General features: G+C 45.0%; 1 protein-coding gene across 3 annotated transcripts in view; it reads left to right on the top strand.

Annotated features, from left to right (window-relative positions):
* LPP (LIM domain containing preferred translocation partner in lipoma) overlaps positions 1 to 26,850 on the top strand; it is a 332,580-nt gene that overhangs the window by 140,579 nt on the left and 165,151 nt on the right. For all 3 annotated transcript variants that reach the window (XM_071437786.1, XM_071437787.1, XM_071437788.1), the window contains 2 exons: positions 6,971 to 7,083; positions 26,529 to 26,651. In XM_071437786.1, coding sequence (XP_071293887.1) covers positions 6,971 to 7,083; positions 26,529 to 26,651 — 236 coding nt within the window. The remainder of the gene's footprint in view (positions 1 to 6,970; positions 7,084 to 26,528; positions 26,652 to 26,850) is intronic.

Genomic DNA, 26,850 nt, shown 5'->3' with positions numbered 1-26,850 from the left:
GACTGGGATTTGTTAGGAAGGATAGCACTTGGTGTCTACAGCCACCAGCTGAATGGAAACAATCTCATCAAAAAGACCCATTGTTTTCACAATGAGGGGCATCCACTGTGGTGAAGCAGCTGAGATTTTGCATAATTTGGGGAACTGAATCCTTATCTCCTACCCTGGTGCTAATTACTGCCTTTGGGGTGTTTTGAGAGGGAGGTCAGTGAGGTCTGAGTGAAGGGGTGAAGGGGATTTCCCACATTGGTGACTAGAGCTGGAGTGAAAACTCTGTGTACAGGACACTAAAGACAGCATCTGTTTGTACCAAATTAGGTTGCTCATTAAAAGCTACACCACTTGCAGTGAGCACGACATAGTGTGCCAGTGCTGTTCCTTTTAACAGTCGTAAACTTGTGGGCACAAACTTGCAAGGGGTCCAGTCCCTGGACCCTGGACTACTGGCTGTGCCTGAGTAGTGGTAAAACCCAGTTACCTCTGGAGAGGAGTAAAAAATGGCTTTTGAACTGCTGCCTCAGCTCAGCCCCGGATGTCAGAGCAGCCAGCGCTGGATCTCCCCACTGGCACTCTCCCATGTGGCTCCTCTTCCCCACCAGAGTCTCATCTGCTTCTCCTGAAAGCTTTAGTACCTTATTCTGGCTCTAGTAACACTGGAAGAAGTCCAGAGCGATTCCAGCAGAGCTATTTTGGATTTGCTTTTGCAGGAGGAATTGTACCTAGAGGTTTTAAGCTAATCGCACGGTCATTTTTCCTCTGTATATTTAACCACTGAGGTTAATTAACATTTCAAAGTTTCACAGGCTGCTTCTGCCATTATCTCAGCCAGCTGTGGTGAAAGGCAGTGTGGAAAGAGGATGGTAGTCTGACTGGAGTTGTACAGATTGAAAAATTACTGGGAATTGTTTCCAGTGAATCCCAGGGGTTTAAATAGTTGGATGGCAGGGTGAAGGTGGAGGTGAGGATGAGTAAGCTGCCATGGTACACATTTCCTATTGACTTTCCATGTAGTAAACAAAATTACCAGATGATTGTTGGCTTGTGGTGGATTTGGATTTTTTTTTTTAATTTAAAGAGAATATTTTAAGCAGGACTGCGATGCATAGTCCTGAACTGTAGGGGACTAATGTTCCTGTTCTCCAGCTGGGAGAAACTAATTCAACATCTTGTGTTGTAAACACTCACTCATTTTAACTGATTACACCTCCAATGTTCCTCAAATCACTAAAATTACTAATTGCTATTCCTTACACATCAGAGAGTGAATCCTGAATAATTAACCCCAAATAAAATTAGATGAATTGGCCCTTTTAATTAGAATCCCTGCTGCTGTTTGTTCTGAGCTTCCTTTTCTTACTGTTAAGAGACTTTTAGAATGATTAAAACTGTTTAAGACTTAAACAGCCAGTGACCTTTTAATACAATGTAAATCCATAAAAGCAATATTTCAGCTAGCAGGTGGTGAAGTAAATTTTCAGTGCAACTACCTGACAGACTCAGTATTCCTTTTTTAAATGCTGAGGATGAAATTAGCCAGTGTGGGTTTTTTTTCTTCCTCATGCTTATTAATACAGTAGCTGATTAGCACAAGTAGTTCAAATGGTAGGATTAGTGATTGGTAAGAGTGGTAATTTAAACAGTGCTTTGGGTTGTTGGAGCTGCTTTATTTTAGGAATCACAGGCCAATGTGGTATATTTAGGTGGATTGTGGAGCTGGTATGCCATCATGCAACAGTTTCCCCTGCACTGACGTGGTGTCAGTGATTCCTCACAGCATGGCTGGGGCCAAAACATGATTTAAATTGTGTGTTTTCCTTGCCTAGTGATGTGTTAAGTACAGATGCTACAGGAAAACGTTTACTTTTGGAAACTTAGTAAGATGTATGTTCACACCTAGGAGGCCCCGGGTCACATCTATAAAAATCCTGTGCTGTCACTTTGCAGTAGGAAGCTTCCCAGACCATGTAGTAATACTGGGATATTCTGCAGGCTCCTGCAATGGTCACTGTGGATTGCAGGTTCATGGTAGCCTCCATCAACAGGATTTTAGTGCTCAATGAATTAGGGTTTAGGTGTAAATCTCAATTGTTTCAATGTCAAAGCTTTGGCTTTCTGCAGTAGAAGGTAAATACTTGACCAAGCAGTGCCCCTGTCTGCTCAGTACTTTGCCAAATGGAGTCTGGATCAGAATGGAAACACATCAGTGGGGTTCACTCCATCACTGTCCTTAGTCTGGTCTCTGAGTCAGGGCTGAACTGTGTTTCACAGGTGATTCAAACTGATTCTGAACCAGCTTCAGAATCAGAAATTATCAAGATTATAGTCAGAAAGGATTATTTTTCCTTGAAAGGAGAAAATTGAAATCAGCATCTGACATATATCATCATCAGATGTCAGCCAGAAGTCTGGGAAGACCAATGTAAACCCAGTCTTTTGTTTAATAGGTTTCATTAACTTATTGTTTCCCTGAAAATTACAGTGTTTTGCTTTTTCACGTTTCTCTGTTTTTTCCCCCCAAAGTATCTCTTTTACTGAACATGTAAGCCCTTCTTCAAGTCTAGAAGTTTCAAAGCCACAAATCTTCATGTCTAAACTACTGTGTCTGTCAAGGGGGGGAGGCAGTTACTGTGCTACAGTTCATTTGTTGGCTGGCAGATATATCTCCTGAAAACAAAGACTTGAGACATGAGCTTGATCCAGCAAAAAATGAAGTGCACTTAAAATTTTAAAGGTTAGCCTGTAAGTGAGAATGGTGTTTGCTGTATGAGGCACGATGTTTTTCTTAGCTCGTACTTGTACCCAGAAGGCGTCAGGCAGCCAGTGGCAAAGATTTTGTGAATTTCTATTCACCCTGACAGATTTGTGCTGATGTAGGTGTCTGTTAGGGCTTTGAACAATTTTATATTTGTGTACTTAAAAGTGTAATAGTGAAATTATTAAAGGGAAAGAGTGTAAGAGGGGAAATTTTGGGGCAGAGAGGGGTAAAATGTTGCAAGTGCATCTACAATGGCACAGATTTGATTGAAGCCAGAAGCCAGGCTGGGGCCTGGGAGGCATCACTTCTGCCAGTGGCTCTGCTATTGCTTCCCACCATAACCACAATGGACTCACCTCGTTTCTGCCTAATCACTTGTATTTACAACATACAACTTTCTATTGCTCGGGGTGGGCCGAGGGTGGGGCTTTTGTTGCCAGGCTGGCAGTCCCATCCCTGCTGGCTGCAGCGGGTGATGCTGCGGTGCAGGAGCTGCACGGGTGCTGAGGGAAGAGCTCAGGGCTGTGGTTTCACGACACATTGCGCTGCTGCATCTGAAATAACCGAGCAGGGCATGCGTCTCACTGCACGGCTCCTTCGTAGGTTGACTCATGGTCTACACAGCTGTATGCAGGGGAATGAGTAGCTGGTGCAACAAAGACTGTTTATTTTCTCATCTTAAACATATGGTAACAGGTGGAGATTTCTCATTGTATGAGCTGGAGGCAGTTTGTGTCTTGGATTTCCTACCTCCATGGAGAGACTTGCCATTGGAAGGCAAGTCTCTTTGCCTGCCTTGAAGTCCAAATTGCTTTCTGGAGGTGCCTTGATACCTCTCTGTTGACAGAACTCAGTGCAGTCACTCTCACAACCTGGAATACATCCAAGTGTTCAGGTTGATGTCAGGCGAAAGTCAACCAAAATGCTGGTCTTGGTGCTGAACAATAATCAACATTAATGAGCCTTTTGGTCATCTTATCCCTTATTCACAGAGGGACAACCTGGTTAAATCAGTCAGGAGAGGGTGAGTGCTCAGGGTGGGATGTGTCCTCCACCAGCCCATGGTTAACTGGTAACCCCAGAGCCCCGTTCTGCTGTGGCTGCTGGTGCATCTGTGCAGACCAGGGACAGTCCCCTGCCCAGATGGCTCCCCCCTCGCTCTGTGACACTGAAGGTGGTCAGCAGTGGGTGGCAGTGATGTGCTCTGCCTGGACATGGACTTCCCTGCCTCCTCCCACAGCTCTAAGTGAGTAAAATCTGACTTGCAAAGCTCTGGGGGTGAGAGAAGGCAAAGGTGCGCTGTAGGGACACTGTGCCTGAAGGGAGTGTCAGCTGGCTTTCAGGTTCTTTTCCTCTTTTGCTTCCTCAAACCTGTTTCTTCCCCACACCATCTAGAATCATTTTGCTGCTGAGGACACGGATTTTGGTCTTTGCATGCTTCCCTCTCTGCCGGAAGGAGACTTCCAGCAATTCCAATAATAATAATAATAATAATATTAATAATGCAGGGACAGCTTTCCCTTCTGCATCCAAGGGAATATTCTCCTGTGAGTGCAGTGGGAACAGCACTGGGTCCTGTGGCTGTGTGGGAAAGAGGAAGGCGCAGTGGCAGAATAAATAACTAAAGCTGTGAAGGAGAAAGGTCCATCTGTTCACAGAGGACCAGGAAAAGGCCAAACATCTGCAAGGTCCCCCCAGTTCATCAGGCATCTGCTCTCTGCTTCCCAGTCTAAAAATCTTCCCACTTGTGGGGAGAGTGGAGCCAGCAGCTTATCTAACACAGGATGGAGACAGCAGAGCTGGGCTGGGATGTGGTAGAGCCAGCTGTCTCCTACTGCAAAGTGTTTTCTTCCAAACTCTAGGAGAGAGCTCTTGTCCTTCGCTCCTTTTCTGAAAAATCTTGCCAATTTTTTTTTTTTTCTTTCAAGAGGAGTGGGTCTTCCAAAGGGGCAAAAATGGTATTTTGTTTATGCTTAATCTAATGGTTATTGTTAGATACAGACTTCTGATTATGCAGAAAACCTGGCCCTTTCCCTGTCTCATCTCCTCCAGCACAATCTTTACCTTGATTTTCCTTAGGTGTTTTGAAGGATTGTAATAAAGCAAGAGTGTCTGACTAATGTGCTGTGCAGGGAGATCAGTCTTAGGCATCGGAGCCAGGACTGACTGAAAAACATCATTTAAAGCACAATCTTGAGAAGTCTGTGTTCACTGGAGTTGAATTTGTTTGCAAAATCATGTTGGCTGGTTGGAGGGTCATTTACAGAGCAAAGGAGAAAAGTTTAAGAAGCACTCAAATATCCCAGCACTTTTTAGAATGAACCCCTTAGATATTAATTTCAAAATCTCTCTACTTTTCTTTTTATTTTGTATTGTATTTCACATTATTTGAAATAAAAGATTTGATTAATTATCAGGCAATGAGGAAGATACTGCAGATATTATTGGACATAATTTTTTTTAAAATCAATCCTGAACTCTATAATAGCATGAGCCAGTGGGTTTCATGGGATTTTATGTATTGGAGCAACATGATTGTCTTAAATTAGTTTTCAGTCTGTTGTTTTTGAGCTGTCTTTGAGCATCTGTATTTAGGACAATACTTTCTTAGGGATTCGGAAGGGGTTTTTGAGTCCTATCCATGCTCATTTTGGGGAAAGTGGGAAGAAATTACTTTCCTGTTAAATAACATCTCTGAAAGTCCTAGGGGAAGTTTGTGTCTTTCAAAAGTAATTCAAAATAGAAGAGAAAAACTTTCAAGGGCTGCAGACCCATCTGCTTCCCATGGCAGAGAGCTTGAAAGTGTTGTGCTGGCAGTGCTGCCCAGCTGCTGCCTGTGCCTGGTCTGGGCTGAGCCTAGGGCTTTAAACCTGGGCATAGGTAGTCCAGAAGGCTGCAGGTCACAGGAGTTTGGCTCAGCACCTTCCTCAGTGGTTTGGAGCCTGCTCCTTAGCATTTAGGGATGGTGCTGAGGGCCTCTGGCCTGGACACAGTGTGATGCTGCATGGAGATCTGGAGGGTCAAGCAGGGAGCTCACATTTCCTTCCAAAAGCAACAGTTCCTATATATGTGAGATATCACATTTTATTAATCTGAAACCTTCCATCCCAGATGCTGCACGCACAAGAGCCAACAGCAAACAGCTCTACTTGCAGCATCAATCTTCATAGGAAGAAATAAAATCATACCAAAGTGGTCCAAATTGCAGGCAGCTGCCTCCCCTGGAGACAAATCCAGTGCTAATGGCAAATGCTCTTTTTCCACCATTAGGAGGTGCTTTGAGAGCTTGGTGGCCTGCTGCCTGCAGCCTGTGCTGCTTTGTCCTTGTTTTCTTTCTCCTTTCTGGTCCCACATCCCATGAAATTCTCAAGGAGAACTCTCTGCTCCCACCTCCCATCTCTATGCTAAGCTGGATGGCTTCACAGCCAGTATTTGCTGCTTTGTCTTCCCATCAGCACTTCTGGAAGATAAACTTGAGCAAGTTGTATTCTAGAAATTTTGTACATCAGCCCCCTTGTAAAAATCCAGAGTTAGGAGAGGTGGATTCATGTGTGCTTGCACCTGGCCCATCATGTGACTGTTGTCACTGAGAAGGGCCTGTGGTCTTCCCAGCAGTTCTTTACATGAAGCTATGAAGTCCCTATTGGAAGAGGAAGATGCAAAGAGTGTGTCTGCCTGCCAGCAGCAGGGCTGCAGGAGATGGGCTGGCCTGGATTCTGGGCTCCAGCTCCAGCCCTCTGTGTGTTTCCTGCAGCAGGGAATCCCTGCTTTTGGACAGCTCTTGATGCTGTCTTTATAGAGATCAAGAAGAGCTGGTGTAGTTTAGCACATGAGGGAGATGAATTGGATGGCATCCATTGCAAGGTTAGACACAGGGTGTTCATTAGTGCAAGTTTTGTGTTTGCCTGTGGTAGGTTTGAGATGTGACTTGGATCTGTGGAGCTGCTTGTTGGTGCCTTCGGGCTTTGTGGCACATCACCTTTTGCTGTGGAATCTGAGCACCCCTAAGCCATCTGCCAATGTTACTCAGCTGTGTAGCCATTTCCTGAAGCAGTGAGGGGTGAAGCTGAGCATTTAATGGTCAAGTAATGTGTTATGTCCTGCGCCACAAAACCGATGGGCAGAGCTAAGAGTATTGCAGGGTTCCTCCTGATCATCCACGTCATGATGTGGGGAAATGCTGCTGAGTTTAAATTCTCTCCTTCTCTCTCCTAGGGGACTTCCTTCCTCCCCCTCCCCCTCCTGTGGATGACCTTGGGAACATCACATCATCACAAGGTGCCTTTCCCCCCCCACCCCCTCTGGATGATGTTACTTACAATGTACAGGTAAGAGGACAAGAATTTTGTCATTTGTGCAGAACTGATCCAGAAATTGTGGAAATGAATGAATGATATTACAATGAGGTGGCAAAGTTCTGGTTAAAAATCATGGGTCAGGAATAACGAAGTCAGCTTTAGCAAGCTGTGTTTCCCAAGCAGGGAGTATTTCCATTCAAAACTTACTGGGCTATTAAAGGATTTTTCCCATCCGGCTTGAATTAGGAGACTAATTGCCTTATGTCGTTGTGATGGCGGATGGGAGTGGAACCTTCCCAGAGTGAATTGTTTTCTGGAATGGCCATCTCCTTCCATGGACTGTGGAGAGACTTTAGGGCAGTAATCTGATCCTGAAAGTGCTTTGTTTAGATGCCTAAAATTAAGTGAAGCAAATAAGCCCTGGCCCAGGCTCCAGTGATGTAATTGAGACCCTTTTCACCCTCTTTTTGCTGGCTTGGATCTTCTAGATTGGCCACCTGGATGAAAATACAACTTCTAAGGTGCATCAGGTGATGATGGTAGGTCCAAACTGAATATGGACAGGCCTTGAACACCTTTACAAGATATGAATACTTTTGTGCCAGTATTGCAGGTTTGCCTGGAGTGCCAGGTTTATGTTTGCTCAGGCACATTCTGGAGAAATGCATTCAGACTTCTGGGACAAGGCAGTCAAAGTGATCAAGGAGTGAGGAGCTGATCTTCCAAGTGGAGACCAGAAGAGTTTGTCTTGTTAGCTGAGCAAAAGGAAGGCTGAGGATGGGTCTGGTTGCAAATTTGAAATACACTTGGGGAATAAACCTGTATTTCAGCTCTGTGTGGGTGTTGGTGCAGGAACAGGAGAGCCTGAGTTTGCCAGAAGTACCTCCGTGCTGGTGTTTAGAAATTTTCTAAGCTCTGGGGCTCCAAAGATCTGGAAGAGCCTTCTTTAAGAAGTGGTGAGAACAAAGAGAGCATGGTCTAGGTTTGAGGCTGCTGGGAGTCGTGTAACCACATATCCAAAGACATGGGGCTGCCCTTGATGGCCCTGGAAGAATTGTGGCAGTCCTGTATCCCTTGGTGGGTTTGAACATGAGAGTAGGCCAGCAGGCAGGCATTAAAGAGAATTCAAAGGACCTGACTTAGTTTCTGACCCTGTCACCAACTCTAGACTCACTTTGTCTGCTTTGTGCCTTGGGAAGAACAAAACATTCCCCTCCCTCATGGGCTTACTGGGATGGCAAAGCCTCAGCCTTTCCTTCAATGGGCTCAGTGTTGGAAGCAGCCTTTGAGCAGGAAGGAGTTAATGGGGATTGTGTTCTCCCTTGCCAGGAAAGGCTGTGGCAGTCAGGGACATTGCCAAGTGCAGAGCATGGCTTTTCCCAGCCTTGGGGGAATGAAGTAATTCCCCAGCAAGTGTTGTTCTGTCTTTTATCTCTCTGAGAAGAGCGGCCCCCGTGGGAGCAGGGAGCTTCCAGAGCCCTGGGAAGCCGTGGAGCAGCCGGCTCCTGGCAGAGGCCGGGCACTGCCTGCATGGAGCCTGCACGGCAGCCTGGGCAGCAGGAAGGGGTCCTGGTGCCCCACAGGATTGCTCAGGTCAGGCTTCCCCCTTCCCAGGTCACCCAAGGAGAGGGCCTGGTGTGTTTATTGAAAGGAGCTCGCTCCTGCCGTGGCTCCAAAAGTGTCCCTGAGCCCTCGAGGCTGTCACGGGGCTGTGCCCCTCGGTAGAACCACTCAGCAGGACAGCTCTTCCCTCTGAACTCATGGAATTGCTATTTGCCACACCCTTTCTCTCTGGCTTTATAAAACTGGGACTGGAGCTGTGTTCACTGTGGGGTTTTAGCCAGAGCTTGGTTAGAGCAGGATTCCTTTGCCTAGCAGTTGTACCTGAGCAGTCCTGCCTGTCACCATCCCAAATGTACTCTCATGCAGCAAACAGAGCTCCCTGCCTTTCCCTGTCTTTCATCTGTGATCAGAGAGGTCACCTATTCCTCTCCCTTTTCCCTTCCATTTTCTGCAGTAGATCAGGAGCAGGCAAAAGTCAGGGCTAAAGTCAGGAGCCAGCAGGGTTTTGTGTTGCAAGATCAGCTCCTTATCTCTCAGGAGCAGCAAAAGTCATGCTGAAGCAAGATGTAAAGCCCAAGAGAGGAGGAAAAGGGCAGGTGGTGCTGGAGAAAGCTGCCCAATGTCTTTGTGCATCGAACACAGTAATTTTCTCAACTCTGGACAGGCGTTCTTGTGCTAAAGGAGCAGAACAAATGGTGACTGTGTTCTGTCTGCTGTGAGGACATGGTTGTCTGGAATCAGGGATCTTGTGAACATATGTTGTATTGGGCTCCAAGAGGCTGATTTTGCTCTCCAGTGCCAGACCATTTAATTTCCATGCCTCAGTTTCCCCATTGCTAAATATAAGCACTGGAGCAGCAGACCCAGTTCCTGAGCATTGCCCAGACCTGAGGCTGCTGTCTGGGTGGTTTGGCCCCTCTGGACCTGGTGAGAGCCCTCCAGATCTACTCCAGACTATGAAATTCCTCTGTTCCATCAAATCAGCTATTTTACATCAGAAATTTCTCTCTGGATAGTACAGTGCTGATGACAGATTATGAAGTATGTGTGCTATGGGGCTCCAGGTAAAGCTTTTCATACTAGGTGTTAAGTTGATGAGGACAGCAGGATAAATGTTTAGTTTATTATCAGTTTGTGTGTTACTGTTACCAGAGGGCTGAAAGCTGCACAGCTTATTACAGTTTAAGCTGTAGCTTAAGAGCAGCAGTTAAAGTAATACCCAGTTTTCATAGACCTGTTTATCTCTGGATCTCTATTTGGACAGTGGAACTGGCCACTTAGGATCAGATCCAAAAAGGTACTTTAGTATCTGACTTATGCTCTGATGGAAATTAGAGGAGGGCTGGATCATAAAATACCTTTGTGATAGATCTGGCATTTTCTTGTAATTTCTGTTTTCCCATCTAGATCCGTCATATTCGGATTCACAGCAGGGCTGTGGGGAGGAAAGGGGAAGGAAATTTTAACTCCTTTCTTATTAACTGGAATGCTTTTTTTTTTTAGAAATAAAAAAAAAAAGGAAAGAAAAGGCAATATTTATTTTTAAAAGAGTGTGTTTGGGCTGGGGGAGAGTTGTGTTGGGAAGTTCCCCTTTGGCTGCAGCGGGGGAAGGCAAGGACTTGTTCCCAGAATGGTGGTGAGGGCGTGGTGGTGGCGTGTTTGACAAATAAGGACATGAGCAAAGAGCCTTTTGCCACGTTGGCCTGGGCTCAGTTTGAAAGAGAAAGAAAAAAAAAATTTGGACGGGAAGAAAAATGAAATCACTGTTTGTCAAAGGGAAATAGATAGATCTGGGAGGGAGGGAGGCAGATTTTTATTATGTTTTTGCCTTCTAGTTTCAAAACAGGCATCTGCCCAGGCCAGGGAAAGCCAAAGTGAGAAATTCTCATCAGCCACCTCTCAAGGACCCTGTTTGCTCACAGAGAGGGACCCTCACTCATGGCTCTGGCAATTCCTTCCTTCCTTGCCAGGCAGGGCTGCACAGCTGTGTGAAAAGCCAGTCCCTGTCCCATGTCCCATCCTTGTGAAGGCTGTCTCAGGAGTCATGGGTGCTATGGCTTTGAAATGACTGATTCTCTCTAAAGGGGAGGGTCAGAGCCCAGCATTTCATGTTGGGGCAGGATCTGGGTGGCTCAAGGCAGATGTGACCCTCAGCTGCCAACTTGCCAAGGGAAAACATCCGTTTAGAGATCTCTACTATTTACCTGCATGTGCTGCATCTGCAGATGGGTCTGGTTTTCTTTTGGGATCTGAGATGCTGCCACAGCATGGGAAGAAGGGGATTGTGTTGAGCTGGGATGGCACTTCTTTCCCAGCAACCCCCAGCTGTTATCAGTGTGGCTTTTATTGACAGGCCACAAAACACTTGACAAAAGAAATACCACTCTCTTCCTGATAAGGGAGCTGGAGCAGGGAAAGTGCTTTGCCTAGGTCATCAGGCTGACCAGTAGCAGGCTAAAAATAAGACCGAGATCTCCTGTGTCCCAGAGCTATTCTGCCTGCTACATCCCAGAGCCTCATTACTGTAATAACTGCAAATTAATGACTAAACACCATCAGTGCCTGAACATAGGAACAATTTGGGATATATCAAAGCAGATGTGAATAAGTGGCTTTAGGTTGGGGGTTAAAGTGAAGAAAAAATCAGACTTTGAATAGTTGCATGAAGTGCAACATAAAGAATTTTAATATACCAGTTCTTGTTAAAACCATCTATGTTTGGAGGGGCTGCAGGGCTGCAGCTACACTGGCAGGGAACTGTGCCCATATTCAGAGCTTCTGAACTCTCCAGTGGTGTTGTCCTGTTGCGATGTGCAGAAAATCAGCCAAAGGGCTCGAGTTCCTCTTGCCACGGAGTTTTGGAAGGGGAAAAGCTGCAGCGCATTCTGGAGGCGTGTGTGCCTTCCTCCGTGAGGCTGTTCTGAGGAGACCTGTCTCACTGCTCCTCGGAGCTGGGAGAAGGTGGGAATGTGTTGATAGGTGCGAGAAGCGAGAGCCTCATCCTCCTTGGGGAGAGGCTGCCAGGTGTTTCGCGTCTGACTCCGCTCCCCGCCGGCGGCGGCGGCGGTGCCTCTGCGGGCTCTGACTCACTGGCTGAAGGAACAGCCAGGACACAGGAATTGCTTTGGGTTTTTTGGGTTTTTTTAAAACTTTATGTCTGAATTTTGGGTGCATTTCTTGGCAAATAGCTGGGGAGGAAAGAGCATGAATTTTGCCATTGGGGGTTGCTGCCTTAAATCGCTCATCTCCTGTTCAGTGGCTGGGCTCTGCCTGCTGGTGCTGGGCTTGCTTTAAATCACCTGCCTTTTAATGTGTGGAGAAGCTGGAAAGGCCAAAGAGAGCAGAGCATGTGTTCAGCCTCCCTCTAGTGCTAGATTTTGTTAATCATCAGGATTAGTGGCCTGGTTGTAGGTGCTTGCTGGCAAGGAATGTTGGTACCACAGGGCAGCTCTGGCTGCTGGCGGGGCTGCCTGACTCCAGGAGGGATCAGTAACTCCCAGAAACTCTGTAAATAAAGCCACAGTCTGTGTGCATTGCTTGCCATTTGAGATCCAGCTTTTACAGATTTCTGACTGTGACTTCTAACCTGATTTATTAAAATCCACGTGATAAGCATCTGCCTTTTATCTAAATTGAAGCTGTGTCCAGCAGTATAAATAAATTACCTGGTAATGTTAACCCCTTTACTCAAATCTTGGCTTTGAAGGAATGCTTTTTATCTGTTTCCTTCCTGCCTTCCTCATATGTTTGAGAAACAGGAATGTGCTGTGCCCTAAGTTAGACTTAAACAGATAACATGTATGTTCTCTGAATGTTTAAATGCTCACTGGGTCTCTACAAGCCAATAAGTGTTTGCTCTGTAATAAGGGGATTTAGGTTCTAGGGTGAGAAAACTCAGTAATATAGCATCTGTATATGTTGATGAATATTGGGATGCATGAGAGATAAAATGCATGCATTACTTATATGTGTGTATATATATATTTACACCCTATAGATATATGTATGAGAAATGAATCATGAGTGGGGATATAGAGCAGACTTTCACATTATTGGAAGCAAGCATGCACGTTTTATCCCTGCTGCTTTTCCCTCCCTTTTGTAGGTAGCATGATCAGTAGATCCAGGATCACAAGAGAAAAGGAACACTGAGCACTTCTTTCAGGCAGCTCTTGATGCATCCCATCTTACACATGTTTATTTTACAATGCCAAACCACATTCTATTTTAAATCTTTAATGAACCTCTGTTCCCATCCATGTAACTTTCCAATTCTTACTCTCTTCAGAATAGACAAAGATGCTTATTATAAACCACAAATTTTACTGAAAGGGTAAACTGGAAAAGTTTTAATTGTGCAGTGTAAGCCTGCCATTCATCTCCCTGCCTGGCTATTAATATCTTGGCAACGTTATAATGCAGCACAGCCTTTAACAGCTGAACCTCTCAGCAAGGACTACAAAGTAAGCAAGGACCCAAACAGTTAACTGTGCTCATTATTTTCATCATGCTTATTACTGTATTATTGAATGTATTTGTTATGTTACTGTTTAGTACAGTGACCCAGCACACAGGATGTGCTAGGACCTGCATACTTGTGCCTTCTTTGGCAGGGGAGCCCTGTGGCTGAGGCTGGGAGATGCTTTCAGAGATAAAGCAGGGCAGCTTTTGGTAATCTGCCATGCAGCAGGTGATGAGGTGAAGGAACGGAGGAAAGCAAAAGCCTGGTACAGATCATGTGTAAATATGGGTATGGGACCTACTAAAAAGTCGTGAGAGGAAACAGAAAGGTCAGAAATGTTGCTGCTTATAATGGTCAGAGCTGATCAAGGTAAATCCATCCCAGGTTAAGACACATTTGCCAGTTTGGGTCCAGACAGAAGGCCATGCTCCCCCAGTGCTATGCCCAGGACCACAAACCCTGGTGGGCATCGCCTTGGTCCTGTGGACACATCTCTGAGGGACACTGTCACACTGCAAATGATGGAGTCAGGCAGAGCTGGCACCTGCAGAGAGTTTAATCTGTAACCTGGATTATACTCAGGGGTAATGGAGACATGAATGTGGAAAGTAATAGTGGAGGCATGGAGAGCATGCAGAAGAAGCAGGCAATTTTATTCTGTCAGAGCTTGGCTGGTGACAGACCAAAAGCAAGCAAATACATCATTGGATCTAAGGTAGAATTATTGAAGCGGAGGGAAAATAAAAAGATAATGAAGATGTGGGAATGCTCCTATCAAAGCAGATGAGCTGTGTTATGTGACAGAGTGAGATAACATGGCCAATGCAGAAGTTGTTTCCATTCTTCCCATATCTGAGTGCTATTAAAGTCTGCTGTTGAGTTAACAGGTCCTAGGAAAAATCTCTTGCACTGTAGGTTGCTCTTGTCTCAGATCCTGGATAACCTGTTTTGCATAAGGGAACTATAATGCAGCAGCAAGACTAAAACAGACTGTCAGTAACAAGAAAGAATGCTAAAAACTGCAGCAGACAAATTATTATGCCTCTTTTTTTGAAGCTGGCTGGGATTGGAAAAGGTGGTTTAGAAAGTCAGTCTTTCCATGCATCTTGGGCATAGTGGTAGGCTGGAATGTGACAGAGCAGAGTCAGATTCCCACCTTGGGTCTGGTGCTTTAAGTGCTCTGGTGCTGTGCAGTGTAGAAAGGAGCTTTGGCCAAACAAGTTAAAAGGAAATAGAACTCTAGTGCTTGGGGAATCCAGTTGTGGCCTAAATTCAGTTTTAGAGCCCTGGAGTTTTTCAAAGAGTAGGGCAAACTTCATCCTATTTTTGATGAAAATTTTATCTGGCAGCAATGAGATGTGGATATGGAGAAGTTGTGAGAGCATCTAATTTCCAAGAATGGAAGTGGCTGAAATGCAGGTTCCTGTCTCTGTTTTTCAGTTTCCATCACTGGTGAAAAACAGCTTCAGCTGCCATGAAGGGTGGTTTTGTTGTTAGAAAATGTTGCCTCTGTGGGGAGTGTGTGGCACAGTGACTGAGCAAGCTGGAAGATGGTAGAAATACCAGTGAGAAATGTTGTAGCCAGAGCTGAAGAAATTTGTTCCAGACATGATTTTAAGTGTCTGCTACCATAAAACTCCCATCTTTGAAGGACCATTCTCCACAATTGTATTTTCAGTTTGATTTGCTGATTAAAATGCAGGATGTTGATTAGCTTTAACACACAACAGGTAAGGAAAAGCGTCTGGAAAACATCATGTGACTGCTTTAGTATTGGTTTTAATGGTGAGAGAAGTAAAATATAAACGTTTGAGAAAGCTGTAGCAACTCCCAAGTGTTGCTGAAGACAGTAAGCAGCAAAGGTGCTTTACAAACTCCTTTCATTCAGCAGTCCTGAGGCACAGCTCCTTCCCTCTCCATCTCCACGTTTCTCTTTTGCCATGGAAACTGTCTCACCTCTTGTCATGTTAAAGGTCTGGCCTTCCTCCCTGGCTCCTGAGTCGCCTGCCCCTTCCTCCCCCTGTCTCTGGCTCTGCAAATTCCTCCAGTTCAGCCCTGCAGTGCCCTCTCTGTGTGTTCCTGAAGGATGCCCCTGCTGAGCTCTGCTGACACCCATGGGTGGTGTAGGGCTGCCTTCAGGGAGCAGCTGTGGTCAGTTCTGAGGTCAGGTGAGCCTCCTAGAGACACTTAGGTAAGGAACACGCTTTCAGTGCAGAAGTTTGGCTTCTGTGGCGTGTTGACCCCAGCAGAATTACTGTTAAATGCTGTTTTCCTGAGGTCTAATGTGTGCTGGGGTCTAATGTGTGCTTTTCTGAAGCATGAATTCTAATTGAAAGACATCACTTTACGTTCATTTATCTGTATGTGGACAATATCAAACTTCGGAGCTCACCCAGGAGGGATTTGCATAGTGGATTCCATTTTAGTGCAGCACAAATTCTTGTTCAGCTTTCTGTGTGATTTGGGTGTCCCTTTTCTTCAGCTGAGGTTCCCACTTAGGAGATGTGTAGAATGTAAGGTATCCGAACAAGACAATTGTTGTTAAAAAAGCAATAAAAACCCATGGGCAGCCAGCCAAATCCAATACCTGACACACATCTGGCAGCCTTGAAGGGAATGTAGAAGTGAGTCTAATGGTTTGGAAAATGAGATAGCAAATTTCATGAAGGCAAGAACCTTCTTCAGTGAATCAGACTGTGGGGTTTGCCCAGCTGAGGCCGGCCTGCCCCATGAACTGCAGCCACTGACCACCCCAAAAACGTGTAGACTGAGGCAGAGTCCAGGTTTTCCTCTTCTCAGCTTTGAGACATACAGTAGATTTTTAACATGATTCATTTCCTCAGAAGCCAAACCCAAGCCATTGACTTTCATGTAGTTTTATACATCCATTTTGCTGACATTTTGCCAGGTTCTCTGGGAATCCTTGCAAACATTTTGGCACTCACCCCTTCCTATTACAGCAAAACAAGCAAACAAACTGAGAAATATGTTATATGTTTAATTTCTGGACTTAGTGCTTACTCAGGCTGTGAAAATTGACCAGCCAGTTTTAATTTTACTTTTTTCTCATTGGTGATTTCCTAATAGCTTCACAGTCCATGCTCAGGAATGCTTTCTCAAATTCAGAGAAGCTTGGCTGTATGCTTAAACTTCATTAAAGTTGATAGAACTTAAGCACACGTGTAAAATTAAGTGTATGCTTATGTTTTATACAGTCTTTTTGCAGGTGACACAAACAGCTGCATATGAGTTTCCAATATGTGATTAAATTCCAAAAGGAGTTTTTAAAAACAGTTTTAGTCAACCTTAATTTTCTGAAATTGGTAGCTTTAACAAAACCTATCTTTTTTGATTTAAATTGCCTGAGATGTGTGCCTTTTAGAAAGCTCTTTATTTAACTGTCACAATATGCAGTCTTGTGTGGGATAGAGTTTGTTCATGTAAATTTAATTTCCAGTTAAACTGGTGCAAACACAGAATGATGTCAGTAGATCTTTATGGACTGGCAGAGCTGTTTCTTTCTCACCTCTGCCGAGGTGGGGGCCAGGCAGAGCCATTAAATTGTCAGCTGTGCCCTTCTGCCTTATGCAGATCATAAAGCTTTGCCTGGTCACCCAGGGAGACCAAAGGCATCCAGCCTTGATCCACAGACATCAAGGGGTGGAGAAATCTTGGAAGTTTGTTTTAACATTTAATTGCCAGCAGTATTACACATAAGTGAGTATCTCTGTTATTTCTAAATGGAATTTCCCTAGCTTTGGCTTCCCGACTGCTGTGTGTTTTTTCTGTTTTGCTAGATTGGACAGTCTTGTGGTATCTGTCATTTTCATTCTGTGAAACTGTTTAGTTATTGCTATCGAGCTACTCAATCTCCTTCACAGGTGAAACCAAATGAGTTCTCTATGTGTCTCCTTTTCATCTGTTTTCTGCTTTTTTGGGGCATCTCAAATTCCTAAGCTACTGCCTCCCGTGCTGGATAAGGTATGTCAGTGCCAGGCTCACCACAAGTGTTGAAAGAAGTAAAATCACCTTCAGCTCTGCACTATCTTGTGCCTGGTGGGAGATGGTGTTTGGTGTGGTTTTCCCCTCTGGATATAAATGCAGAGTCGTGGGGCTGGGTGTGACAGACTGCCTTGTGTGCAGGTGTGTGCAATTTGTGCCTTGTCAGACACATGCCATGCTGTCCGAGGCATCCTCCTCTTACCTCTTTTCTTATGCCAGAAAAAAAAAGATGAAGGTCAGGACTTGGCCAGGATGTGAAGATGAAGGGAGTCTTTGCTCTTTCATATCACCAATGGATCTTTTGAAAATGTAACATTTGTGTCATATGAGTCAGTGGGAAGGTCCTCTTTTGTTGCAGGGGACACCTAATGAGATGTTTGGTTTCTACATTGATTAATCTTTGCAGCTGTATTGGGGTAATTGGCTGCTCTTTGGTTATGGTTCCCCTTGGAGGCAGTGATGAAATATCTGCTACGTTCTCCTATTTCTCAGCTTTTCTGTAAGCAGCAATGCTCTGTGGGGAACATCAGCTCTGCTTGATGGCTAATTGGACGTTAATTTGTGACGATATTGGAGCAGATTTTAAGTTGGTGGGGGAGTGGACAAAGAAAGGGGAAACTTTTAACAGTCACCATAATTGTCAATAATGAGTCCTAATGTAATTGCATTAATTAAAAGAAAAGGGATATATTCCCTGCTGCTGTAAAGTTAGTTAAAGTCAGTGAAAGTCATGCTGGGTCAAAAAAACTTCATGGCCAGCTGTTCTTGCCCTGTGGACAGACAGGTAGTGCTGTCTTACCCAAAGTGTAAAGAAAAAAAATATATATCCCAGTTCTTATTGTATATTCTGCTGATGAACAGGAATGTTTCACAAATTCAATTTAATTCCCAAGGATGAGTAATTGTAACTCCACCCAGAGAATATTAAATTGCCTTAATGGAAAAATTGGTTTTATTCTCCCCCTTCTCTCCCCACCTTCCCCATTCAGTTTTCAAGTAACTTTATGTGCCTCCTTAGTTTATTAATACACTTCTCATCTTGCTGCTGATTTTGCATCTGGTAGCACTTAACACAGACAAGACTCCCAAAGCTTTTGATCAGACATGTTAAGTAAACTCTCAGGACTGTCGGGTCTGCTGCTCTGGCAGATGTTGGCTCGTGGGACTCCTCCTCTCTCTTCATCCCCTGACTGTTCCTTATCAAATCCATGCTGTTGCTTTCATGTGCTGAGGATTGTGGTGCCTTTCCCCACGTACTCTCTGGCCCACAGATCGGACATCCTCTGGTCAGCTGAAGGGCATTTGTTGTTTTGCTGGCTTTTGGTGTAGAGGCCCAGGGAAGCACTGCACTATTAAAAGCCCCATTTAGCCAACCTTAACATTTCCAGGACTTCCTTCAGTGAGCAAAACAAAACAGTGAGGAACCCACAAAAGCTGGGTGCAGGTTTATATGCCCAAGGGGGAGGTGCCAGCCTGTGCTGCAGCAGGGGCTGGGTAAGACCATCCTGAGGCTGAGGGGACTGGACAGCACAGGGCCTCTGTGTTGGCATCTCCAGTTCCAAGGCACCTACAAGCACACTTGCGGCCTGCAAGGAGGATTGTTGAGTGCTGTTTGCTGCATCTTCTTTATTCCTGTTGCATAATTGCCTTCTGTTGTCCTCAGGGGTGACAGAGGGACAGGGAATATTGCAGCTCGTCCCGTGGTGTATTGTTCATGTCCCATCAAATCAATCAGTCATGCACTGCTGGTGTTTGATCCAGGGTTTCAGCAGAGTGTACCCCAAGGCCATGGATCCTGTTGGCTAAACTTCTGTGATGCCCTTCCATCCTTTTTTTATCTCTGCTCGTTCATCTAATATCCGTGGCCAATTCTTGAGAACTCTGGACTAACCACAGGTGTTTGTGGCAAAATCTTCCCTCTGGTGTTAGGGGCAGGAGCTGCTGGGAAGGGAATGTAGTTCTGGATTGCTTTACTGCTCATCCACACTAGTGGCATCCTGCACCCACCAATGAGCTGGTGTTGGGAGTGGGGCCCTGCTCAGGATGAACAGGGAGCAAGAGCTTATTAAACAGTGGTGGAAAATGACCACAGGCCCCACTGACCCAGAATCCAGTTGCTAACTATGGCAGTGGCTCAGACCCAGCCATGTCATGGGAAATCAGGGCCATCCTGCAGCAGAATTGCAGCTGGAGCTTGAATGGCTTGGACGGGGGTTTGCTGTCTTCTGGCATGTTTTGTCAGGTCTTGGATGGCAAATACAGAGAATAAGTCCTTTAAGGAGCTAGCTTGGCCCAAGGGATTAGTGTCTTCATCTGGTGGCCTGGAGGAACTTGGTTGTATCTCTGAGTTTCAGCACCTTGCTCCCACCCCTCTGCCTGCATTCTGGTATCCAATTGACAATGAACTCCTTGGGACAGGGATGTTGCCTAGGTACTGTGTGAACAGTGTCTGTAACGCTGATCTCTAGGGAGATATAAATCTTTATTATCATACAGATTCATAACTACAACAAAGTCTTTGCTTTTTTTTAATCTGTGCATCCCAGGAGGCTGAGTGCAGATGGCTGTAATTTCTGTTGTCTCTGCTAAAAGAAAGGAAGGAATGGGTTTCCAGGTGTTGGGCCAAACCCTGGCACCTAGGGCTGTGGTCAGTTATTTACCTGCAGAGACTGGAATGTACCCTCCAGCAGATGTGACTCCCAGCAGGTGTCAGAAGGTGGATAGACAACACAAATGGAGACTTCATATGAATGTCTCTAGAGCCAAATCAATCACTAGTGACCAGAGATAAATGTAAAAGGGCAGCACAGAACATTTTATATTTATTGTGTGTCTTGGAGTTTACTTCCATGAGTTTCTCCTGCTGCTTTTGAAATCTATGTAAACTCATAGCAACCACAGTGTCTTGCAGCAGAAATAGCTCTGCAGCCTAGCAGTGTGTTGGGTGAAAAAACACCTACCCCTTTTCCTTTGTTTTGAGACTGATGCCTCCTAGTTTCATGCTTTCTTTTTATCTGCTTTATCTACATTTTTTCTTTTTAAAAATGTTTTTATTATTTGTCATTTTCATAAGCTTCTTACACCACGGTGAGTTTTTAAATCAGCTGTTAAGGTTTTGCTAGGTGTCTCCTAGCAATGCTTAACAAATAACTTTCCTTCATCTGCTTGTTTGTTTGCCCCAGCTGAAAGCCCATGCAGTTCTTTACCACACCTTGTTGCTTCAGAAATGAGTTCAGTCTGGATACCCAGTATTATTTGTGTTTTCCATGGCTGGAGAAATTGAATGTGGGACTGTGGCTACCCCAGGCTAATTGCTGTAGGTGTGGCTGAGCACAGCTTCCTTTACCCCACTGTGCCTTCTGCAGTTTGTTGTGGCACAGCTGCCAGTATGAACTTTGCCAAGGGAAGATATTTGGCACATTCACTGGCCCTTTTTGGGAGCATATAGGCTGGTGTGTAGTAGATGATCATCCCCACCCCATTCAAGCTCTGTTCCAGGTAGGCCTGACCTGCCTCTTTACAGTGAAATCTTCAAAAGTGGCTGGAGTCAAAGAAACACTGCTCAGTTAAATGACAGTGGCATCTAAGAGGCACCAAATGGTGCCTTCTTTAAACTTTTGAAGTGTTTTCCTTTGGTCCTGCTGATATACAGCAACACAAACCAGGTAAAACTATTCTGTGCCTGAAAAAATGAAAGAGCAAGGGGAAAAAATAAATCAAAACCTAGCTCCCCTTTGGCTTTTATCCTTGATGTCATCAAAAGACTCAAAAGGATATTTCAGGCCTGGCTTCAGCCTGATGGAACAGCAGGGAAGTTCTTTTCTATTAGATCCTTGATACAATCACATCTGGTGAAATCACTGTGGTCACATCTGCTGAAATCTTCCATCATTTCAGATTTGTTTCAAAAGACTCAGTCTTTCTGTTTTTAAAGGGCACGACTTCTTTTCCAGCCCTCCTTGGTGCCTGGAACAGAGATTAGGCATCAATCAGGGATCTCAGCCCCCTGGATGCTGCAGTCAGCTCCTGTCTCCATGTGCCTGCGTGGGGGGGCAGCCTCTTGGGACTGTTTAAATTTACATTAGAGAATTTGAAAGAAAATGTTTACACTTGTCTGTAGGCTTAGGGGAGAATAGACACAGCAGCTCTTAAGGGTGCTTCATATTCCTGATAGATGCCCTTCAGTATGCATCTTTTTTTGCCACTGCAATGTCTTTTGGGCTTTAGATGGCTTTTGTGACCTTGGAAAGAAGAATGAATAAGAGACGAGGTAGCAAGGGTGTGTGTTTGAAAAGAACCTTGCCTCTGGCAGTGATATTGTTAGAGAAAGTGCAAAGAAAGAAAAAAAAAGGAAAAACTAAATACAAGTCCCAGCCTGAAGTGTATCAAGACTGAATCACTTCCTTTCTTCTTCCTGGTTAACATTTCTCACAGCCTCTTCTTGTCAGTACAGTGGATACTATTGACATCAAACACTTTTCTGTCCCTCACCTGTCCCCAGCTAAAATAAGAAATAAGAGCTGCATCCTTCCTGCTCTGTCTGCATCTATGTCTAAGCCCAGTGCCCAAGGCCATGGAGTATAAGGAGAGGCTCACTCCTGCTTTGTTTGCCCTTCCCACCACCTCAGTGCCTATCCCAGCCTGCAGAGCGTGGTGGGTGGCTGCCATGGGTGCAGCCTGGTGGAAGCAGGCAGTGGGCACTGAATTTATCATCTCTACCACCTCATCTGGGGCTCACTAGCTTTTACTGGGGGAAAAGACAGTAAAGTCTTTTAGGGCAGAAGTCCTTATGTACTATCTACTTGCTCACAACTCCTGATTTGCCTAAATTCCACTTGCTCCTCTTGTGACCTTTGTCCTTCCTTTGCCCAAGAAGGCTTTTCTGTTCTTGGATGTGTAAATGCAAAAAGTGTTGATGTGTTACAGCTCAAAGAGAGCTCCCAAGCACCTCGAGCTAAAACCAATGTACCAGGAGCAGAAGACACTGTGGGCCCCCAGCTTTGTTTTGAGTCATTAGCTGTGACCTTTCCTAATATCCATGGTGCTCATCTCCAGTTTTCACTTGTGAGTTGGGAGGTTATCAGTGACCTGTGATAGCACAGCGTGTGAAATGAGCTGATGCTACTAGAAAGGTTGTGTGTTTAGCTGCAGCTCTGCTGTCTTGGAGGTGTCTGCACAGATAAACCAGCACTACATTTCCCAAAAATGACAGTTCACCTTCCAGGGACACAGTTCAGAGGATGAGCTGGCTACAGCACTCAGGAAACATGTGCTGAGCTCAATCTCTGTTAGACAAGACTTTTGAAGTGGATGGAGTGATGATGGATATTGATGCTGGAAATTTACACTACGGTGAGCAAAGTCAAAAACTCAGAGTGTTCAGGAGTTTGGCCATTGCCTTGTGTTGGTAGAAAATACACACTGGGGCTCTGGAGTTACTTGTAGCCTGCCACCCATGTCAGCAGGACACTGCTGCAAAGCCACACTCCGTGTTTCCCTGACACAGCAACACACCTGGCACCAGCAGTTTGGCTGAGAGGCCAACCTGGCAGCCCCCATTGCATCTCTCATCTCAGGGGCTAATAACTGGTCTGAGCTACAGCCCTGCAGGGCAGAAAACAGGCCTTGGAGAGAGGGGAAAACAGAATAAAAGAGAGATGGCTGGGCCTGAGTAGGGAAAGGAATTTGGAGCAGGAGCTAGGAAGGACATCTGGGAGCCAGATTCCTCTCTGTGAGCCCACTGCAAGGAGCTGGCTTGGTTAAACGAGAGACATTCTTGTTCCTCTGCTGAAAGCTGCAAAATATGATAAGAGAAGGTGATCTAGGGTTATGGGAAGAGTTGACATCTAGGGAAATCATTGTGCTTTTCATGTCTTTTAGCTCAGGGAATAGTCTTACAACTCTTTTAGAACAGTGAGGCAAAATTTGAGACCATGTGTTGACCTCTGCCCTGCATGTTCTATAATGAATGTTCCTTGGAGTGGTGTGGGGGACTTGTGGCACTGACTGCTGTTGGCTTGTAAGCTTATCAAAAGTAAAGCAAATTTTCATCAGAGCAGAGTGGGTTGATGGGGCTCGGGAGTGGATTACCATCAGAGCTGCTCTGAGCTGCACACCAGGAGTTCAGGGGCAGACAAGCAAACCAAGCAGTGAAGCTCTCGGCTGTTTTTCTCTCTTTTGACTCAGAGCAGAGACTGAGCCAGGGGATAGGAGTGTAGGCGTTGCAGAAGTTCACGTGAGTGGATAGTCTCTGGCATGAGTAATTTCTTGGACTGGGTTGGCTTACGTTTGCTTTTTGTCGAACTCACGTTGGCTGAGCCAAAGATAGCATCCTTTTTCTTTTTAAACCCATTTTTCCATATTCTACTGGCTGGAAGAGGGGGCGCAGAAGTGACATGTCTGCAACAATGCCATAAATCCAGACAGAAATAGAATAAGCAGTTCCCTCTGGTTCCGGTGTTTGTATCTGAGCTTAACCAGCCCGGGCTCCTCGGAGCAGAGCTGTGTCTGTGTGAACCTGTTGTGCCTTGGGACCTGGAGCTTGGGTTTTGTTCCAGGACAATATCATAAAACTTTTGCAGGAACGTCATGACAAAGAGCATGGGAAGAGGAATAACTTAACCCTCTCTTGCTGAAGTTGGTGTTGCAAAGCTCTGGTTTGCCCACGCAGCAAATCTTTTGGTTGAATATTGAGCACTGTGGGGAGAGAGAAAATTCAAGATTTGTGGGGATGGGGAAGAAAAAGCAACCACAAACCTGTGTTTGAGGATTACCATTTCCTAAATGTCTTTCAAGTCCATTTCTGCCCCTGTAGGCCCTGGCATACATCGGTAGTGTCATTTGTTGGCACTCTTGCACTGCATTATGTTCCTGCATTTTAGAGTTGGGCTCTTAATCTATGTTGATTATGTTTTAATTGAATAAATAAATCAGAGCCCAGAATCAATAGAGATGCTTCTATGCTGTTTTATTTTATTTTTCTAGGTTTCCTAAGGACATTTAACTTTTACAACCTTATAACTTGTTCTACAGCATTTGCTAGTCAGCTGTTGCATAATTGTTCTGGGGAATGAGAACCTGGGAATAATATGGCCCAGAAATGCTAAGAAGCAGAAATGAAATTGGCTGATCTCATCTGCCACCATCCCTTCTCTCCAGGGTCAGGGTACCAAGCAGGTCCTGTGTGGACTTTAGTGTTATTCCTGGGTCTACCATTGGCTTGATTTATCACCTCGCGTGTTGGGGCCTTGGATGCCCTTTGCATCTCCCCTCTCCTTTCCAGGCTGACTCTTGGCTGCTTAACTTCAGAATTCTCTGGAGTGGAGCAATCACTGATTTTCTGTCTGAGAAGCCTGTGGCAGTTACAGGCCAACAACTGGAAGATGAAGAAAAACCAAACAAGAGCCATGAAGTGGAAAAGAAGTTGCACTTCTGCAGATTTAAAAATCCAGGTGCCTGTAGTTAGCCAGGAGTAATGGTCTGGGCTAATTCCTGTGAAAAATATTTCTTTTTTTGAACAATGGTTTGGATGGAAAGACTTTGGCTCTATAATAAAAATAGGCAAGAAGAGTCAAGTTTGTAAGTATTTTCTAACCTGACTCTCAGCCTTTTAAATGGTGTGTTCTTGCATAAGCCACACTGGAGCTTCCATTTTCTTATTAGTCAAGCCAAATATATTGTAATACAATAAGATTTAATAATCATTAGGTACTAATGGATGCCCCAGCATGTATAAGTTTGGCAGATCAGAGGCTGCCTACTTTGCATAGCTTGTCTCTCTTTGACCAACTTGCCATTTATGTGTCAGATTGATGACTGGGAAGTTCTTTAAAACCAGGTAATGATCGACTGCTCCTAAAATGAAATTTAAATGAAAACTATCTGGAGCAGCCACTGAGCCAAAGGAAAAGGCAAACTTTTGGCTTGGAAAATTGAAGTAACTTGGTGAGAGTGAAGGCAAACAGAGCTAGATTGTCTGTGGGAAGGTGCTAGTATGGTCTGAACAGTTTTTGCAGTTGAAATTAGGTGAGTTGTTAGGTAATTATTTAGTATTTTTATTATTGACATTGTCAAGCTCTGAATGAGCTCTTCTGCACCGAACTCTGTGTTGCATGTCTGCAGAGAGACTCTGTCCTGTCCAGGGATTTGCAGATAAGTAAGACATGGAAGAACAGAAGACAAATAGCTCATGTTGAGAAAAGACTTTCAGTGTAATAGTTCACTTGACTCAAGAACTTTGGTTTCTGTGAATGCCCTGGTGGTGGCCTGGCTCAGGGGGGCTAGCCCCTAGCACCTACTTTGTCCATGGCATGGATCCTCAGCTGGTTTTCTTAAATTTCCCATTCCTGGTGGAGCTGCCTAGTTCCCAAAGCACTGAAAACATTGAGGAGGATGTTTTCTAGCCTTTACTTACTTTGTGTCCTGTTGAGAGGTCCCACTGTTGGCTTGGGCTGTACAGCACAAAGGTCCTTCCTAGAGGTTTTGGACTAGGTTGATTCATCAAAAATAAAGCATGTGAATGAGTCCTCTTTAAAAATGCTTATTCTAACAGGGATTGCAGTGCTGCCTTTGAACAGTGGCTTGAGCATCACATGCTCTGCTGTGGTACTGAGTTCTGGGTTTTACTTTTTGAGGTGGGCAGTGGTGGTGACAATTCATATCTCTTCCCTTCCAAGTGAGTGTCCCTACCAGCCTGGATACAAATGGGACTGGGCTGTTTTGAAAGCAGAAAGAAAGAAAAATTTGTTGAATTAGCGTCCTTGGCTGCATGTTGGCATTTGCTCTGGGTATGGGCTTTCCTGCATAAAAGCCTTTTCACAAAGACCTTACTTATGTTATTTTGTGACTGCTTGTTGCAAATCACCACCCTTCACCTTCAATCTGCTAGAAATGGATTGAACTTTTTCACTCCTCCTTGAAGGAGCTCATTTTTGAGATTAAATTTGTGAAGAGGCGTTGAATCAGACAGGTACACATACCAAGAATTGATTTAAAATAAGAATAGGTGCACGTGGCCAGTCACTGGCTGCTGTGGTTTGTAGCTCTGTTCTGTTTGTGATTTGCTCTTGGGATCCAGGTGCTCCAAGCCTGTTCCCAGCTTTGTCCTTCCAGACAGGTATCCTTCTGTAACACATCTTCTCCATCTTACGGTGTGGGGATTGTCCTGCCTCTTCAGCTCAGCAGCAGATTGCTGAATTCCTAATCCTTCAAGTCAGTTTTACACAATGGAACCCTTGTGGCAAATACGTAAGAAAAGCCCCAAAGCAGCATAAATTCTGTGAGATGGAGGCTTGCTGTTAGTTCTGGAGGGAGCTATAGGATTTCAGCATGTTTGTCCCTGCAGCCCTAGAGTTATTGCTGGGCATGGGTGCAGCTCCATGAGGACAGTAGGAAACCATGTGCCAGGCCAAGTGGTTTGAATAACTGGAACTTTTCTTTCTTCTTTAAGGTGAATCCTGGTGGCAAGACCCTTGAGGAGAGGAGGTGCAGTTTAGATGCAGAAATTGATTCTCTGACCAGCATCCTGGCCGACCTAGAGAGCAGCTCTCCATACAAACCTCGGACTCAACAGGTTAGTTGCACATTGTGTAAACACAGAGTGGGAAAGGGGCCAGCATCGACTTCTGGAGTCAATTTGCTAAGTGCTTGGTATTTGTTGTGAGAAGGCCAGCCAGTTCCTCCTGATAGCATCCAGATGTGGCTGTCAATGGGGAGAAGGGCGCAGCTGCTCTGAGGGGGCACCGGCTCAAAAGCTGCCACACCTCTGAGCA

This window comes from Agelaius tricolor, unplaced genomic scaffold (genome assembly GCF_023055355.1).
Source record: "Agelaius tricolor isolate 1412-34295 unplaced genomic scaffold, bAgeTri1.0.p SCAF_12, whole genome shotgun sequence".
NCBI lineage: Eukaryota > Metazoa > Chordata > Aves > Passeriformes > Icteridae > Agelaius > Agelaius tricolor.
The sequence above is the reverse complement of the archived record's forward strand: the minus strand, read 5'-3'. Positions and strand labels throughout refer to the sequence as shown.